General features: G+C 52.7%; 1 protein-coding gene across 7 annotated transcripts in view; it reads right to left on the reverse strand.

Moving 5' to 3' along the window:
* Positions 1–17,363, reverse strand: part of IQSEC3 (IQ motif and Sec7 domain ArfGEF 3) — a 110,063-nt gene that overhangs the window by 59,395 nt on the left and 33,305 nt on the right. For 6 of the 7 annotated variants that reach the window (XR_011540241.1, XR_011540240.1, XR_011540239.1 and 3 more), the window contains exon 2: positions 16,530–16,613. The exons of the other annotated variant lie outside the window; for it this stretch is intronic. Coding sequence is in view for 2 of the 6 variants with exons in the window: in XM_070620451.1 (XP_070476552.1) it covers positions 16,530–16,613 (84 nt within the window). In the remaining 4 variants the exon portion in view is untranslated. The remainder of the gene's footprint in view (positions 1–16,529; positions 16,614–17,363) is intronic. 7 annotated transcript variants of the gene reach the window in all.

Consider the following 17,363-nt stretch of genomic DNA (forward strand, 5'->3'; position numbering starts at 1 on the left):
CACTCCACTAAATCAACACTTCTTGGGGTCACCTTGTCTCAAATAAACTACTTGTGTTAAAATAAAACAAATTTAAAAAATAGCCTTCTTTGTGGGCCACCCCTCTGGATACAGAAAAAGGCTCCAAGGCTTTTTCACCTGAACTCCTTCGCAGGGCCTGGGAGTGAGGCGGCCCTCCATTGACATCTCCAGCATGCTCACACACACATACACAATGCTTCTAACTAGCTCTGTGGCTTTGGGTAATTCGTGTCCTCCTCCTGGGTCAGTTTCCTCACCTGTCACTGAGGGGACCTTACTCATCTCTAAGGACCCTTCTAGCTTGGACATTCTGGGAGCTTGGATTCAAGTGCCAAGGCCAGTCCACCAAGGCCCACCAGCTCCAAAGTGCCAGGTTCTCTGGCTGGTGGAACCCACTCTGCCTTTCCCCATGTAGTGCATGGGGGCCTGAGAGACTGTGGCCCTCCCAGGTATCTGAGGAAGCTTTGAGAAAGCGACCCTGTCCTTGCCTCCTTCCTTAGACCTCTTCATAGACTCATGTGGTAGAAGGCAGCTATGAGACCCAGGACTGCTGTCATCAATGTGGCAAAGTTTAAGGTTATATAGTGGAGGGCAAAGAACACAGGCTCTGGTGTCAGGAAGACCTGGCTTAGAATCCCGGTTCTGCTACCTGCTGTATGACTTTGAGCAAGTTACCTAACCTCCTTGTGGCTCTATTTCCTTATCTGCAAAATGGGCACCCTAATAACTCCTTTGCAGGGTTGCTGTGAGGAATACGTCCAGCTTGCGGAGAACCTAGTACAGCGCCCCACACAGGAGTCCTTGATAAATGGTGATGGCAGTGGGGGTTGTATTCTGAGCTGGAAACCTGCAGCATGGAGTCCCAAAGAAATCCCAAGAAAAATAGTATGGAGAATTCCTACATGGAAGGGGTTCTCAACGTTTAGCCTTCCTCAACCTTCGCAAAACTGAAACATTAGGGTTTTTTTCATCATACCTCATAGTCTTTTCCAGACCTCTAGACTAACCCCCAGGGTCTTTAGGGAGGGAAGTGAAGATGAGTTGGCTTCCTTGGGGCTTCCTCCCACCCATGTTCACCATCCACTGGAGCAATAACACAGTGAAGGGCTTTGGTTTGGGAGTCACCACGTCATGGGATCCATGGCCTTGAAGGAATCTGTGTGTATCCATCACCTACAGGTAGGCCCCTTCGCTGTACCTACCACAGTGTGGGCATGCCCCAGGTGGGCATTTGTCCAGTGACTATTGTGTGGATTTGTGTTTTGGGTATTTTTCAGGGAGCAGTGGAGGCCCTAGTGCTCAGAACCTCTATTTGGTGGCTAAGCATCGACAGGATGTTCCCAGCCTCTGCTTCCCTCTCTGCACCCCATCTATAAAAAAGGTCCAAGGAAAGAGGTTAAATAGTCATCCTAGGCCGTCATAGCTGGAAGGACCCTCTACTTCAACTTAGAGACCATCTACTTCAATCCACAGTCTCTTATGGAACCGGAAGTCCATTGTTCCGGCACCTGGAACATCAATCCTCCTAAGACACAGGCTATGTCCCTTAAGCTTCCAGCGTTTGCTGGCCTGTCCTCACATCATGAAGCTGCCATCCTTAGTGGGTCAGATTGCAGGCAGCCTGGCACTTGGACAGGAATCATGTGGATGGGATTCACTCTATGACCTGCATAGCTTCTTGTAAGCCACTCGTTCAAGATCCTGGAGGGGCATCTTGGTGACCTTAGCCATCTCGGGTTCCATATCTGGCTGCAGAAGCAGATTCCTCAAATGTCAGCCCACTAGCCTGGGGAAACTTAGGGTAACTGCTGACATAAGGGAGATGCTAGTCACAAGAGTCTTCCCTGGGTTGGGCACCCCTTTGAGAAGGTAAACAGTAGAATGTGGGTGGCACCAAAATGAAAGGGCTCTTAGAAAGCTTTGGTTGTGCCCACATGATATTAGGCTGATACACATACAGGGGCCCAGGCCATCCACAGAGGTTATGCCACGCATGAGAACACAGAATCTGAGTATGGGAAATGAAAGTCTTTGAGAAATCGGGGGAACAAGCAGTTGCTTGGAGGAATACTACATGTGCCCAGGACCAGAATGACCTGTGTGTTGGAACTGAATATCACATTAAAGGAGGATCACTCATGTGGGAAGCTGGCTGTGCTTAGAAGGATGCGAGGGGCCTGCTGAGCATGCCTGGTCCTGGTGCGTATATGACTCCCCTGGGGTTCCATGACCACTCCAGCCTGTCTATCATCTCTGCTACCAGAGTTGACTTCCTAAAATGTAGATGCTTTAATGTCAATTCTCTGCTCAGAACCATCAGTGACTTCCTGGTACTGCTGGGATAAAGCCTGCCAGTGTGGTACTCAAGAGCATTTGTGATCTTTCCCCAATCTCCCTTTCTAGCCTCATCTCCACCAAGTGACCTGTCCACAGTGAACTCTTCCCAAATCTGCCAAGCCCTCTCAGTCCCCATGCCTCTCACATGACTTCCTTCTACCTTAAAATGCCCTCCTCTCCGTGCTCCTTCCCTTCCACTCATTCCTTTCTCTGCCTTGTCAACTCTCTCAGGACTCACTCAATGCCCCCAAGAAGAGTAAGTCCCACCCTCCAAGGTGCGCTAATAATTCTTGGCACTTGCTTCTATCTCAACAATGACCATCTTGTGCTCTAATTACTCACTGATGTGTCTCTCTCCTCCACTAGACTATGCCATGAACACCTTTTTATCACAGGTGCTTATCACAGTGGGCTGGCCCATAAGGCATGTTTAATAAGTGTTAAATGAATAGATGGATGGATGGGTGTCGTTTAATCTCTACTACTTTCAGAAGGGTAGAGATACTGGAGTGGCCTTGGTGATGCACTACCCAGACCCTCCTTCAAAGAGCGACCTCTTGCCCGGCTCCGGGAGTGCTGTTGGAGGCTGCCTTCAGCTGTCAGCCACAGCAGCCCCTTCAGAGATCGTCTCAGCTGCAGAAAGCTACTTGGCCCAAAGTTACAGGTTTCCCAGGGCTGCCTGCATCCGGTGACTGATTGAGGCGGGGATATACAGGCTCACCCATTTGACCGAGTGCCAGGCAAGTCTGATAGGTGATTCTTACTTCAGAGCTTGCTGTGGGATTGGCCAAGGCTTCTGTCGGACCTCTGTCACATTCCACTTCTCCCTTCGCCCCATGCTGCATTTCTGTCCTCCCTTCCAAGGGAGTTGATCCCGGTGCACCCCTAGTAAATTCAGCACCGTGCACTCAGTGCTTCCGGGGAACCCAATCAGCGATGAAGACTAGCGCTTCTTTTCCTTCCTGTTTCTTGACAGCCAGGTTTACCCTCATTTCCCTGCCCCCAGACCTGCAGTCTCTCTGGGCTCCACACACCTTTGACAAGGACTCTGGGCTCTCTTCCCAGAAAAATGCACATTATTTCATACATGCCGAATTTTACCTCCATGTTCAGAGGAGACACCATGGACCCAAGCTAAAAACGCCACTCTGGAGAGATGACCATGGGTTATCTGCCACATGCTGAGGCCAGTGCCAAGGGCCGCAGGCAGCTCTAGGGATGCAGAGGAAATACTTGGGGACCACACACCACGGAGCTCTCAGACACTGGCCACCATTATCCTCAACACGGATGGAATCCCGTTCACAGGTGAAAGAGCTTGAGTGGAGCGGGGGGGCCCCTGGCTCTGCAGCTCCCTAGCTGGTCATCTTGGGCAGGACACCTAACTTTTCTGCACCTCAGTTTTCTCATTTGCAAAACGGGGGTGTGACTATCTCCTTTCCAAGAGAATGATGAAGAGGAAACACCTCGTAGACGGGTATGCTGGCCACCAAGGGAAATACAGCCCTTCTCTGAGGACTGAGTGAGGAGAGAGGGCACCCGGCAGGACCCCGCATCTGTGCTCACACAGCCCCTCCAGGGAGCTGGCTGGGGCAGTGAGTGTCCTCCCTGGGCTCCCAGGCAGACCCTGCGAAGCCATGTTGCCCATGGCCAGGAGCTGGAGGGGACAGGAGCAACTGAAGAGCTGTGCAAGAGCGAGGAGAGGGGGTGGGCTCTGCTTGGAGAGGGGGAGACTCCAGGGAGGGGTCACCTAGGCCCACGCTCCCCTACCAGAGGCCTGGGCACAAAGATGGAGAAGGGAATGAGGGGGAGCCTGGAGGCCCAGCCCCTGAGGGCTAGCTGGTGCTGGTGGTGGCCGGCCGCTGTGGTGGGAGGCGAGGGCTGGTTTCCCGTCTGTGCAATGACCAGCGCAGGAATTGCTAGAGAACTTGCCAGGGGTGTTTGAAGGCTGAAGGACTCCTCAGCTGGAAGATTCCCCCAGAGGGCCAGACCAGTTGCACTAGATTATCCCAAACTCTGTCGGCCTTTCTTAAAGCTCTTCTGGGACAAAGAAACCAGGCATTTTCCAGACAAAAGCTAACAACACGCCTCACATCTCAAGATTTTTCAACCTTTACTAAATTACTGCTTTCTCTCCTTTATCAGAATCAACAAAGTGATCTCAGATGGTCAGAACAAAGGCACTGAGCAAGGGAAGCCAAGGGTCCTTCGGGGTCCAGGAGGTACTGGGAGGGCTGAGGTGAGCAGAGACCAGTGCGAGAGACACACTTGCTCCCTGCTGATTCAAACGTCAGGCTGGAGGATGCTGGGGGAGGCGGTGGAAGAGCACTGGGCTGCGAGCCAGGGTCCCATCTAGCCTCTGCCCTCAGTGTTCCGTGTAACCTTAGCAGTTGCTTCTCTCCGGGCCTCAATTTCCTCATCGTGAAATGGCCAGCCTGAGCAAGATGCTTTGCTATCCGGAAGGAAGGAGAGGCCCAGCTCCCTCCGCCTCACCTTCCCTCTGCATGGGCCCTGGGCCCATGTGGCGCCATCCCTGCTCGCCCAGCCAGTGGCTGGGCTCTGGCTCCCCTGGCCTCAACACCCAAGGACACAGCCAGAGCCTCCCCTTGCCTCGCTACATCATTCAATCCGTGCCAGCACCGCCCCCAGCCCGTGGCTCCTTGACCTCCATTGTCCAAGCTGGAAGCAATTTCTCAGAATAGAAACCCCTGGAGGAGGGCAGCTGTGGCCTTCCGGGCTCCCCCTTGGCAGAGGCTGCCCTGACTTCATGGGCTGTGACAGATGCTTCTCCCCCCATCTCCCAGGGGCCCTGAGAGAGGAAGTTATTCTCTCTCCTGTTGGCTCCTTGCAGACTGCAGGCTTTGGGCTCACACCTGCTCCAAAAGGTGCTGACTGGTGTGCTTTGTCTGCAGGGGGTTCCTTCTCTGGAACCTTCTCTAGGCTCTGTCCTCCTGGTACCCAGGCCCACACACCCAGGGCGCAGCTCATGTGGACTGTCCCCAGACATCCCACATGGAAGCCTTCTCCGCTTAGCCCACCCCACGGCGAACGTCAGCACCTGGGCATGTCAGAAGCTGGTGGGCTCCAGGGAGGCCTTATCCAGAAGCTTCCTCAGGACGTCTCCCTCAAAAGTATTGAATTTTTCCCTAAGGCATAATTTCTGAAGCTCTGAGTTCGAGATGCTAAGAGAAGCTTATCAGGAGGTAATAAGGGCTGGGAGGCAGCAGAGTTTAACGAGTATGAGATTAAGAACCAGACGAGACCAACCGTGGTTAACATCCAGCCACTCACGGGCTACATGACATTGGGCTAGTTCCTTAACTTCTCTGAGCCTGTTTCCTCATGTGTAAAGTAGGGACACTCACCACGTGATTTTGTGGGAGAGCTAATAAGACCACGTCCACCAAGCCTCTGGCACCTACGTGGTGCTCGGGAATGTGGGCTTCCTTCCCTGACCTGGCCTGTTGTGCTTCCCCAGCTTCTGGCTAAAGAGGACTCCCTGGAGAGCAGAGACCTCTTGTCCTTCCCGGGCCTGGGGGGAGCCCTGTGATGGTGACTGACACAACCCGTGTGCACACAGCGCCTCCCAGAGGCAGGGCAAGACATGGCGCCTGGGGGTTTTGTATTCTCGCAGCTGTAAAGTCCCTTCATTTCACCCTCCTCCCGTTCCTAGCCAGATCAGCCCTACCCGGCCCCAGCAGGGCAGGTGTTTCTTTGGTCCTACGTCATTTCCGGGGAAGGGTATCTTCCCAGCTCCTCATGGGATCAAATTCACCACATGCCAGGGGAAGAGTCTCTGATGGCCGACAGGTGCCTGTGGAGTCAGGTGTGTGCTTGCAGAGAACAGGAGTCTTGTGACACGAGAGATGGAAATGGCAGAATTACCAGAAGTGTGGGACATTGCTCTGGACATCCACCAAGTTACTACGGAGCAAGATTCCCAACTGTTTCCCTACAGTCACCTTTCTTATCTCCAGCTTTCCTACTGGAAGTCCTTCCTAAAGTCTAGCTTCAATCTTTCTTGCTGCAGTAGAAACCACTCACACGCTTATGGTATCAGAATGGCCATGCTATTTCCCACATGCCTGTGGGTTTCATGGGTCATCTCCAAAAGTGTTTGGGAGGGAGGGAAAATGCAGGACACACTGGCTTTGGGAAGAAGCCTCAGAGATTCCAGCTTGGGGACCCCTTCCCCCACAGGCAGGGCAGGGGTCAGTACCAGGCCATAAACCTTTCCCTGTGGGAGTTAAATTGTCTCTGGCTCTTAGGAGAACAGGCAGTCAAACTGTCAGCTGGCAAGAAGAGTCTCCTGATAAAATGCCTCTGCTCTTAATCTCATCCTGGCCTGCACTGTGACAGCTTGCGGCTCGGTGACATCATTGCCTCTCCTGCCCTGATGTCTAGAAAATCTCCTCTCTGGGCCTGTTGGCCTTGAGTGTTTGGCGCTCATCTGGGTCTTTAGCTTCTCTGATCTCTTTCCCAAATTGGCCCCTCAGTCCTCAGAGTGTCTCTCGCCTGGATATTGGGCTCTTTCCAGCCGGCACTCTGTAGGTCATGGGCCAGGCTTGAACAGAAACGCCTGCCAGCTGCCTCCCTGCCCACCGCCCGCCATCCGGGGGACTGCCGTCCCTCTCTCTGCAGGGCACGGCTCCATGACCCTGAACAACAGGCGGGCAGTGTGTCCCTCCCACTTGCCATACCAGGGGCTCTGCCACTGGAACTCCAACTCCTGAAGTCGTCAGTCCGTTCTTTCTAAACATTTCCCAGTCATACTTGAGTTCCCCCTCTCTCGGGGCTCCTGGATCTTCACCGATTTCTCCCTCTCTGCTCTGGACAAATCCAGCTTTAAAATAGCTGGCATTTGGGGTGGGCTCGGTGGCATAGTGGTTAAGTTCACGCACTCTGCTTTGGTGGCCTAGGCTTCACAGGTGTGGATCCCGGGCCCGAACCTAAGCACCGCTCATCAAGCCATGCTGTGGGGCATCCCACATAAGACAGAGGAAGACTGCCACAGATGTTAGCTCAGGGCCAATCTACCTCACCAAAAAATAAAAATAATGATAATTTTAAAATAAAATAAATAGCTAGCATTTATCAAGTGCTTACAATATGCCCGACACCTTTCCATTCATCATCTCATTTAATCCTCCCAACCACTCTGAGAGGTCAGCCCTATTATCATTCCCATTTTACAGATGTGTAAGTCGAGGATTAGAAGGTTTAAGTAATTTAGCCAAGTTTGTAAGTGGCCAAGCCAGTACTTGAGCCTAGATTTGAATTGCTCTTTCTGTGCTCGCGACTGCTCCACATTCTAGAGCTTCCTTGACGTCTTCCTGAATTCATTTGCCAGCTCAGGTACTCTTTTCCCACCTCCTCGCCTCTCTTTTCCTCTCCAACCTAGAAAGGAATCTACAGAAGTCATCTGCTGCTCATCCCTCTGCCCTTGGAGAAGCAAGGGGACTCTTGTATTTGTAAGTTCTTTATTGATCAGTAATCACGAGCATCTGTCCACCAGCCTCATTTTTCATTATGCATCAGTAAATCACACTAATACATCAGTCCTTATGAATCTATTTCTGGTGAGTCAGTTCCCTGGAATCCACGGATCTCAGAGCAGCCTAATCGATTCCCTGAATCTGCTGAACCGCAGCCTGGACGTAGAACATGGTGACCACACCACGATCCTGCCAGTCTGTGTGGGTGACGGCACCTGAGGCGTGACGGAGGCAACACATTCACACAGTGCCAAGGCAGAAACAGGGCTTGACGTCACTGCTCTTGCAGCCCCTCTCTTTGTGCGGGCTCTCTCTCTGCCAGCTTCCACCTTCGGGAGCTGGTTTAACAAGTTGCTCCTCTTCTCTGAGTATTTCCTCGTCCATAAAACGAACACAATCATTCCTGCCCCTGTGACCTTTAACAGGCTCGTGAGGATCAAATGAGTGAGAGGATGGGAAGGAGGTTTGTAACCTGGAAAACGCCATCCACATGCTAGCCGGTAAGGCTGTGCCTGGCTTTCCACTTAAATCTCCCTCTTTTCCCATCAGCAGTGTCCTCAAAGGGAGAGAAACTGCACAGAGATTAGACAACGCTGAACCTGCCAGCGCGGAGGAGGGCAGTGGGCAGCGGCTCACCCTGAGCCGTCCCAGGGGTCACATGCCAGCACGCAGGCTGCACTGCCCCAGATGCGTGGGGGACAGGGAAAATGAGAGGAGGCGTTGTGCGGGGGCTATAGAATTATGAGGGAGGTGAGGTTTTTCTCCTTTTAAAAACTTCCATTTGAGTTTTAATAATAAATAAAATGGAGAAGGAAGAACCCCATGCACTGGCCTACCCAGCGCTTCTTTCTTCCCTATGCTCCTGCTGGCCGGAGCGGTGCCTTTCCCAGCTGCCTCTGGAGTCTCCTGTTCGGACCACACATGTGCCCTCTGCCTTGCTTTGTAAGTGCTCCTGGTCTCTGTGTGTGTGTGTCCCGCCCCTGGCCAAGGCAGAGCGCCTCTGCAGAGTCACTGCCACAGGGCCCTGCGGATCAGACAGCGCCCCCTCCTCTACAGCACGGGGCGGAAGCCCAGGCGGGAAGCAAGGGCGCCTGGTCTGAGTCGGAGTGGAAAGCGCCAGCTCCGTCGGGAAGCCTGGGGTCCTGGCTGTTCTGCTCCTCGCCAGCTGGGAGACCTTGGGCAAGGGACCGCCCTCCGGTCTTCAGTCTCCTATCTGTGTCATAAAGGGTTGGTGCATCCCTTGGCTGTCTTCCAGCTGTGACATCCTGAGCTTCAAGATCAGCAGACCCTTCCTCCTTACCCCCTGGCACTTCTCCCTCCTGGGGACAGCAACACATGCCAGTCTTCCTTCACAGACACCTGTCTTTCTTGTTTTGTTTTCTTTTAATTGTCACAGAAGAACTCTCTAAAAACCTCCTTTCTTAAGCCATTTCAAGGCCTCTCAAAGGCAGTAAAGTCTTTAAAAATGGCTGATCTGATTAAATCACTCTTGCTGTAGATTAAGATTATTTCCTCTTTCTTGGTTTGATGAAATGGATTTAAAACCCTTTCTGTCAAACATCAGAAACACTTACTAAAAGTATAAATTATTCTCGTTGTCATGTTATTGGTTAAAAGATAAACGAATAGGTAAAGATGACCTTTCAGAGGAGAAAACAGAACAAAACAAAAAAGCACAGGAAATAGTGAGGTTAGAAAAATCTCTAGGCTGCAAAGAGAGGTTACTCTTTCTGGGAACGAAAAAAGACTATCCAAGGGGCTCAAATAAGAAGTTTTTGGTAAACGAAACCGGAATCTGTTTCCCAGAAAATTGGACAAAACTCTGCATTAATGAATGCCACCTGGACAGAGATAGCTAGGCATTCCTCATGGTAGCTTTCATTTTGTTGTTCTGGAAGTATTATCTTTCCTTATGTTTATTTCTTTGGATGATAAAGCCCAGAGCTTCTTTGCCCCTTAAAAGTATTCTCTCGGTCATTTCTCTCTTCAGCTTGGTGGCTCTGATGTGTTTACCTAATGCTGCCCAGAGTCCTTGCCCAGGGAGAAGGGGCAGGAAAGGAAGGCCCAGTCCTTGAACTACAAATAGGTTCTCCGGGAAAAGCTGCCCCTGAGCAGCCCACTTCCTCGGCGGGGGGGAAGCGGGAGCCGCAGGTTACCCTCTGCCACGCTTTACTTCCTGTGCTTGCAAACACCTCTCTTCTTTTGTCATCTGATTCCGGTGGTAGAAGCTGCAACAGGCACTTGGTTCAAGTCCTAGCTTTGCCATTTCCCAGGTATGTGGCTTTGGACAAGTCATTCATCATCTCGAGTCCTCAGTTTCCTTGTCAGGAACATGGGAATAGTCAGAGTTTAAAAGCTTTCAGCGAGAATTAAATAAGATACTTGTACAGCAGGTAGCAAGTGCTCAGCACACGACAGCTAGTCTTCTCTCTCCCTCTCTCATGGTGGAAGACACAGCACAGAAGTACAGAGTGAGGAGGCATTCTCTCCCTACCCCTAGGCGCAGCACTGATGGAAAGCTACCTGTCCTCACCAGCAGCTCTTTGAAGGTGGCCCAGCTTGGCCTCACTCACACCCCCTGTGGACAGGTAAGTTGCCTACATGCCCACTGGTCACAACTAGGTCTCTTGAAGAGACCAGTCTTAGAGGATGGCTCAAGGCCTGGGAGGGGAAAGTGCACAAGGAAATTGGCCTGGACAAATACTTGACTCCAAACACACTTTCACATCCCACCTGGGAAAAGTCCTCTGAACAAAAAGTCAAAAATCACAAGACAAAGCTTCCTAACACTCCCTGGAATCAAGCGGGGACCCTCCCGGCCAAGGTACCAAAGTATTTTGACATCTGTTTTGTCTTTTGTGCCTCCTGAGTCTGGCAGGGAAGACACAGATGGGGCAGAAAGCAGAGAGAGATAAAGCGACAGGCCACACAGCTCATCAGGGGACAGAACTCTCTAGTCCCGGGCTGGCATTCTTCCGCCATCTTTGTTGAGGTCACCCTGAGCGGCAGAGCCAGGCCAGGGCGGATTCTGCTGCAACTACAAGGAGAGCCTCCAAAGGCCGGTGAGCAAACCTGCTCACAAAGCCCAAACAGGAAGGAGCAGCTCCCCGCCGCTGCAGCCGCGCACTTTGGTCCAGGTGTGCTGTCCCACACCAAACGCCAGTCCTCAGTTCCCGGGTACCTCCTGGGCCCCCTAGCTGGCAGATGCTCCACTCTAGGGCGGGGCATCACGGGCATTTTCACGGCGCTGCCTTAGACCACATGATCCCAACCCGGGCAGAGGCCTCTGGGAACCGACCACTGGACTTCCCCATGGCCCCCCGGAGCCCGCTGCCTCCCTGGTGTGAAGATGCAGAGACCCCAGATCCTGGGTCTGGGCAAGGTGGGTGGGACCCCCCACCCCCCAACCCCGGGGCCTGCGCCGGAAGCCGAGGCTTCGGTGGGGAGGACGATGCGGCCCCGCAGCCCCAGGACGTCCCACTTCGCCCCCCCTGGCCAACCCAGGGCAGACTTCCCAGCTGCCTCTGCGCCGGGATGTGACTCGGAGCAGACGCCTGACGCCGAGGACCTCAAGCCCAGCAGTTTGAAGACTAGACCGTATCGACTGAGAATTTAATTGTTCCTCACTCGCTGAGTAAACACTGCTGGCCCATTGATCACGCCTCGGCCAGGCCGGCTGGCGGAGAGGAGAGGCGGGCGGGTGCGCTGGTGATGCGAGCGAAGGGCTCTCCCCAAGCCATCGCAGGAAGGGTGTCCCTTCTTCTAGGGCATCGGGAGCTCAGCCTCCAGCAGCGCCCACAGCCACCGCAGCGCACACTCTCCGGGCTGGGTAGCGGGGGACACACGGGAGCCATGTGCACCACCAGCGGAGTGGGGGCACCGGGAGGGACTGGTTAGGGCAGGAGGCGCCCTCACTGGACGCGGTATAATGCTAAGTAGGAAATGAGGCTGCAAAATCTTTTCTTTTTTCTTAATGGGGGGAAAATGTCAAACCCAGTGCCTAGAAAAATAAAACCCTGGAAGGTCGCACACTAATTTATTAACAGTGGTTAATTCTATATGACTGCTTCAATTTTTATTTTTTCTTTATATTTCTGTATTTTCCACATTTCCAACAACTAGCAAGTATAACTTATAATCAGAGAAAATAAATGTTATTTAAGATCAAATGAAATGGCTAGAAGGATTTCTCCTATGCTCTTAAAAAAAAAAAACCAAACCAGCAGCAGCTCTGTGGAAGGAGGGTGCATTGTGGTCTTAGCCCTGGGCTCACCTTCCAGCTCCAGAACTGATTAGCAGGGGTCCCTCTCTCAAGACACTGAGCTTCTCTCCATCCCAGAGTCCTTACCTGTAAGTGGGAATAGCGGCTCTTTTAGAATTCCATGAGAGGAAATATTGAGAGTGCCTAGTCAACATGCCTGGCATGTTCAATAAGTATGTTCAATAAATATTGGTGTCTCTTCCATCCTGAAGCAAGGGTGGGGTGGGTGGGAAGGAAGGACCAGATATCGGGGTGAGTCAGTTCAGTCTGCTGCCCAGAGTACCCCCACCATGCCCGATTCCTCCCCAGGGCTGAGGCTTGTTCTCTCTCTTCCCCAGTGCCTCCCCTTCCTGAGCCTGCTCCCCCGACCCCCAGCCTCCGCTCATTACTCTAATAGAAGCCAATCTTCCTCATCTCAGGCCCCATTGCCACCCACAGAGACAATTGGGCTGCCATTCTGCTGGATGCTGGAAGGCGGCTGGCCAGCTCCAGGGTCATTGTTCGGAATGTCACTGAGAGCCTGATAGGGAGGGGGCCGTAGGATGGAAGTAGGGCTGCAATTACCAGCCTATTCAGTTCCCCAGAATAAAGCCCTGTCATTAGTTAGCAGCGGGAGGAGGTGGGGAAGTGGGAAGAAAGAGCCTGGCATGCACTTGCTGGCCCCTGGCTGGCTGCTCTGGCTCCACCTCCACACCCCCCCACCTGAGGGCCTAATTACCCTAGTAAGCATTGGTCGTTTGCCTAGGGGTTTGTGAACCTAGGCACAATGTACGGTGGTCCAGCCTCAGAGGCCTTTGCTAGCCTCATAACTGCCCCACTGTACCCCAGTCCCTGATACCCACCCCTCAGCCTCCCATCTTATAGACACCCAGCTTCCAGACTTGCTCAATTTTGGGTCTTCCCACTCCTGGGGAGCATCGCTCCCTGGCAGGCTCCGGGTCCCAAGACAGAGTTTCTCCTGACCCCATCCCCAAAGGCTGCTCTACAGGTGGCTGGGGAAGGCTGTCCTGGCACCCACCCACTGAGGGCTGGGGCTTTGCTGCCTCTTTGGGACCTGTGCTGCCTCCTGGACCACCGCAGCTCTCCCCTGGGCTGAGGGTTTGCCTCAGGCTGCAGCAGCTCCTCTTTAGCGGTAGGTCAGAAGCGCTGTGGGTGATCCGCTTATATAGATCAGCTGCCACTGCAGCCCCAGGGAATGAGCCCAGCGCTGAAGGAAAGGGATTCTTGCTCAGCCCTGCAGCTTGGGGTCGCGGGGGGACAGGGAGGGGACCAACACCTTAAACTTGTGCTGTCCTTGGTCACCATTGGCTTCAGCCAGGGTGCAGGGAGAGAAGGTGAAGGAGCCTCCATGGCCAAGTAGGAGTTCACACACCGAAGGCCCTAGTGACCCTGAGATCTGACTGGTTGGTTTGGCTTCCTTATTGGGGTCTCCTGCAGAGACCCATTGGCTTATCCCTAGAAACCCTCCAAGGAGGCTGATTCAGGTGGAGCCTGGCTAAGCTCATGGGAGACCAGACTGACCGGTGGGGAGGGGCCTGGCTTGTGGGGCCCAGGATCTCCTCGGGGTGGCCCAGAGGGCTCTGTGACCCACCCACCCTGTGCTAGTCCTCAGCCTGGCCGCCCACCTTGGAACATTCTTGTAGAGAAACTCACAGGGAGGCTTGGGCTACACTCTCTGGAGGCGGGACACCTGGGTAAAGGGAAAGGATAAGGGGCGGTGAAGGGGTCACTGATAGGGTTGGGAGCAGGGATGTTGGGAATCTGATGGGAGACAACTTATCACAGGATGGAATTCCCCCAAGAAGCCATGAACACACAGACCAACTGACACATACACTATTGGACTGTCAGAAAACATCCAAAGGGCCTCCTCCCAGAGAAGCCAAGAACTGACATCAGAGAGACAGACAGACAGACAGACAGACAGAAACACACTCTAGGAAACTACAGAGCAGACAGACAGGACAACTGGGAATAGTTGGTAACAGAGGCAGACAGCAGCAGAAGGTCTGGACCAACTTGGGGGCAGTCTCCCCACCCCACACAGAGGGGAGGGGTGCAGTAGGCAGTGCTTACAGGTCTTCCATGAACCAACGTTCAGGGAAATCTCCCCCCTCCCACCATCTTCTCCAGAGCACCCCCATGCCAACCTCAGCACCTGCCCCTTGAAGGGGAAACTAAGATACGCCATTTCCTACCATCCCACCCCCAATCTTGGAAGAGGAGCCTATTCCCTTGGCACCCCTGCCCCCATAAGGGGACAGCACCCCTCCCCTCCCCCCGCATACACCCACCTCTCTTTCCCACACCACACACCAGCTCCTCCTACTCCTTCCACCTGGAGCCAGGGCTGCAGGGTGGGCTGGCCAGGCAGTTGAAGGAGTATTGGCACGTGAAAGAATGGGAGGGGTGAGTGTGAGAGAGAGGAAGGACCAACTGTGGAAATCCCAGGGGAGGATTTCTGTTGCCGGCGCCTCCCCAGGACTGAGCTTCTTGAGGACGCTATGTTATCCATCCTCACCGATGCCCAGTGCTTGGGTAGCAGCAATTAAATGTTGGCTGAATTGAGTTGCATTGATGGAGTGGGAGGCAGACTAGATGGCTCTTCTCTCTCCTCCTCCCCTGGCAAGGAGGACATTATTAGGAAGAAGACTCGGCCTGTCTGAACAGTGACAGCTCAGAGGAAGGAGCCAGGGCGCTCCAGCTCCTTCCTCCCAGATCACCCTCATGCTGCCCGACTCTCTGTCCTCTCCTCTTCTCTCCCTCTGTCTCATTCTCCCATTTTACTTCTTCCTTCCAGTTTCCAGATGAGCCATTTTTAACTTGGGGGCATCACAGTGCCCCACTAGATGAGGAGGTCCTCAAGGATCCGAGTGGCCTCACTTGTCCTCACGTCCCTGGACACGGAACTCAGCACAGAGACCACCGGAGCATCGGCACAGCACTTGGTCCTTCCCTTTGCTTTCCATCCTCCAACTTGGTCGGCCTGAGGGAACAGCCATGCTGTCCTCAGCCCTGGATTTAAGGATCTTGAAGGTGGGGGCCCTTTATTTTGGCACAACTCCCATGGTTCCCTCCTTGGAGTCCTGCCTCTTCCCCTTCCCCCTCTGACTTCCCTTTAAGGGAAAATAAGTAGTAATGCCTCTCAGGGGACGGTTTTCTGTCCCCAAGCTCAATAGATACCATCTCTGATTACTATCTAGTTATTGTCCAAGGAATAAAGGGAGAAAGATCATGGAATCAATGAATCTTAGACCTGAAATGGCAAGCAGTGCGAGTCAAATATCCTCAGTGCGAGTCTGGGCATTGGTCCCTACTGGCTGTGATTGTGGGCACGTCCCTTGAGTCTGTGAACCCTATTTTCCTCTCACATAAGACAGGGACAATGAAACCTGCAGTTGATAGGCTCAGTGAGATTATATGTAAATGTCACTTTCTAATTAGACCGACCCCTTCATTATACAGATGTGGAAAGTGAGGCCCAGGGGAGTTAAGTAACTTGCCCAAATTCTGACGACAGGACACCGTAGATGGGGCAAATCTCAGGCCAGAATCCAAGTATCTTGACTCCCAGTAAAGTAAAGAACAAGTAAAGAAAAGAGAAGTGTGCTGAACTGAGACAGAAAAATTGGTGGAAAGAAAAGAGAAGAAAGTGTAATAAGGGCCAAAGGCCAACAACACACACAGATCAGGATGAGGGAGAGAGGAAATGGATGTGGGCAAGGAAGAGAAGACATGGAGGAACAGACGGCAAGAGAGAGATGAAGGTGGAAGGAGAAAGATGAAAGCATGACGGAGAGAGAGACTCCGAGGACAGGAGGCAGGGAGAAAGAGGAAGCATGAATAACCCAAAACAAGATGGAGAAGAAAGCCTGGGACAGTGACACTGAACCCTGACTTTTCAATACCTCCCCTTCCTTCCCAGGTTGTCAACTAACTCAAGGAAGGTTGAAAAATCCTTAAAATTAAACTCAGTCATCTTGGCTCCTTTATGGATGGAGAAAGATTAGAGAGAAAAATGTAAATATTTGTTGTAAGAGGAAGGATGGACACTGTCATGGGTTGAGTGCCTACCGAGAGCTAATCACCTGCCATGTGAGGTACATCTATGTATATAATCAAATCGCCTCCCTTGATGTTTAAAAAATTCTGTTTATATGGGCTGTTTAGTGGGAAGGAGAGTAGGTTTAGAATTTGAACAGTAGGGTGCGGTGATCTCAAAAGTTGGGAATGGCTCACTGGGTTCCAGTGGAAGGAAAGAGAAATGGAAGTATGAGGAAGGAGGGGAAAACAGAGAACAAACACAAACACAAGACTCAAGAGGAAGAGGCCAAATGGTGCAGCGGTGTGCGTGTCGCTCTGAGGGGCAGGACAGTGCGGGTGGGGAAGGGAGGAGCGTCCACAGTACTTCCCACCTTTGAGAGGCCAGGTCGGAGCCGGCGGGCTTCTGCTCGGCGTCGGCGGCTGGGCAGCAGAACTGGTGCAGCACGGTCTCATTCCTGAGGGAGGGCAGAGGGAGAAGGTCAGGGTGTGGCAAGACAGGCCGGGCCCAGCTCGGTCCTCGGACACCAAGGCATTTCTGCCCTGAAACCTTGCCCTGGGTAGCGCTGAGGCCACCCCATGCTGCCCCCGGGAAGGGACAGCACTGACTCTCGGCCTCAGGCCCTTCTCTGTCACCCACAGGCCCCGTGCAAACACCGCCTCCTGCTTGCAGCCTCCCTGACCTCCTGTCCACCCCTCCTACTTCTGCATCCCATCTCCCAGGCAGGCTTCTCTATGTAGATGCACCATTTATTCTGCTCTATCTTTCATCACTATCGTCATTAGTTCTTTATAACCCTGTTATAAGGTGTGGCAAGGCAGAGCTAAGTGTGTTCATCTGTCATGCACAGAATTGCATGCAGTAAACATTTTTAAGCTGATCATATACAAAGACACAAAGTGCTCAAACAGAGGTTTCAGTGTGGCCGGCAGAAAATCCAAGGTCTGGGCTTGATGAGGGATTGATATAATGCCGAAGAAAATACCAACCTGAAGGCAGAGATCTGGGTTTTAGTGCCAACTCTCCAGCTAGCCAGCTGGAGACACCAAGTTCACCTTTTCTGGGTCTCAGTGTATTTACTAAGGAAATAAGGGAGTTGAGCTGGAGAAGTGGTTCTCAGCCCTAGCTGCTTATTAGAATCACCGGGAGATTTTTTTAAACTACCGATGCCTGGGCCCTCCCCGCCCGCAGGGACTGATTCCCTTGG

Source organism: Equus przewalskii, chromosome 5 (genome assembly GCF_037783145.1).
Source record: "Equus przewalskii isolate Varuska chromosome 5, EquPr2, whole genome shotgun sequence".
Classification (NCBI taxonomy): Eukaryota; Metazoa; Chordata; class Mammalia; order Perissodactyla; family Equidae; genus Equus; species Equus przewalskii.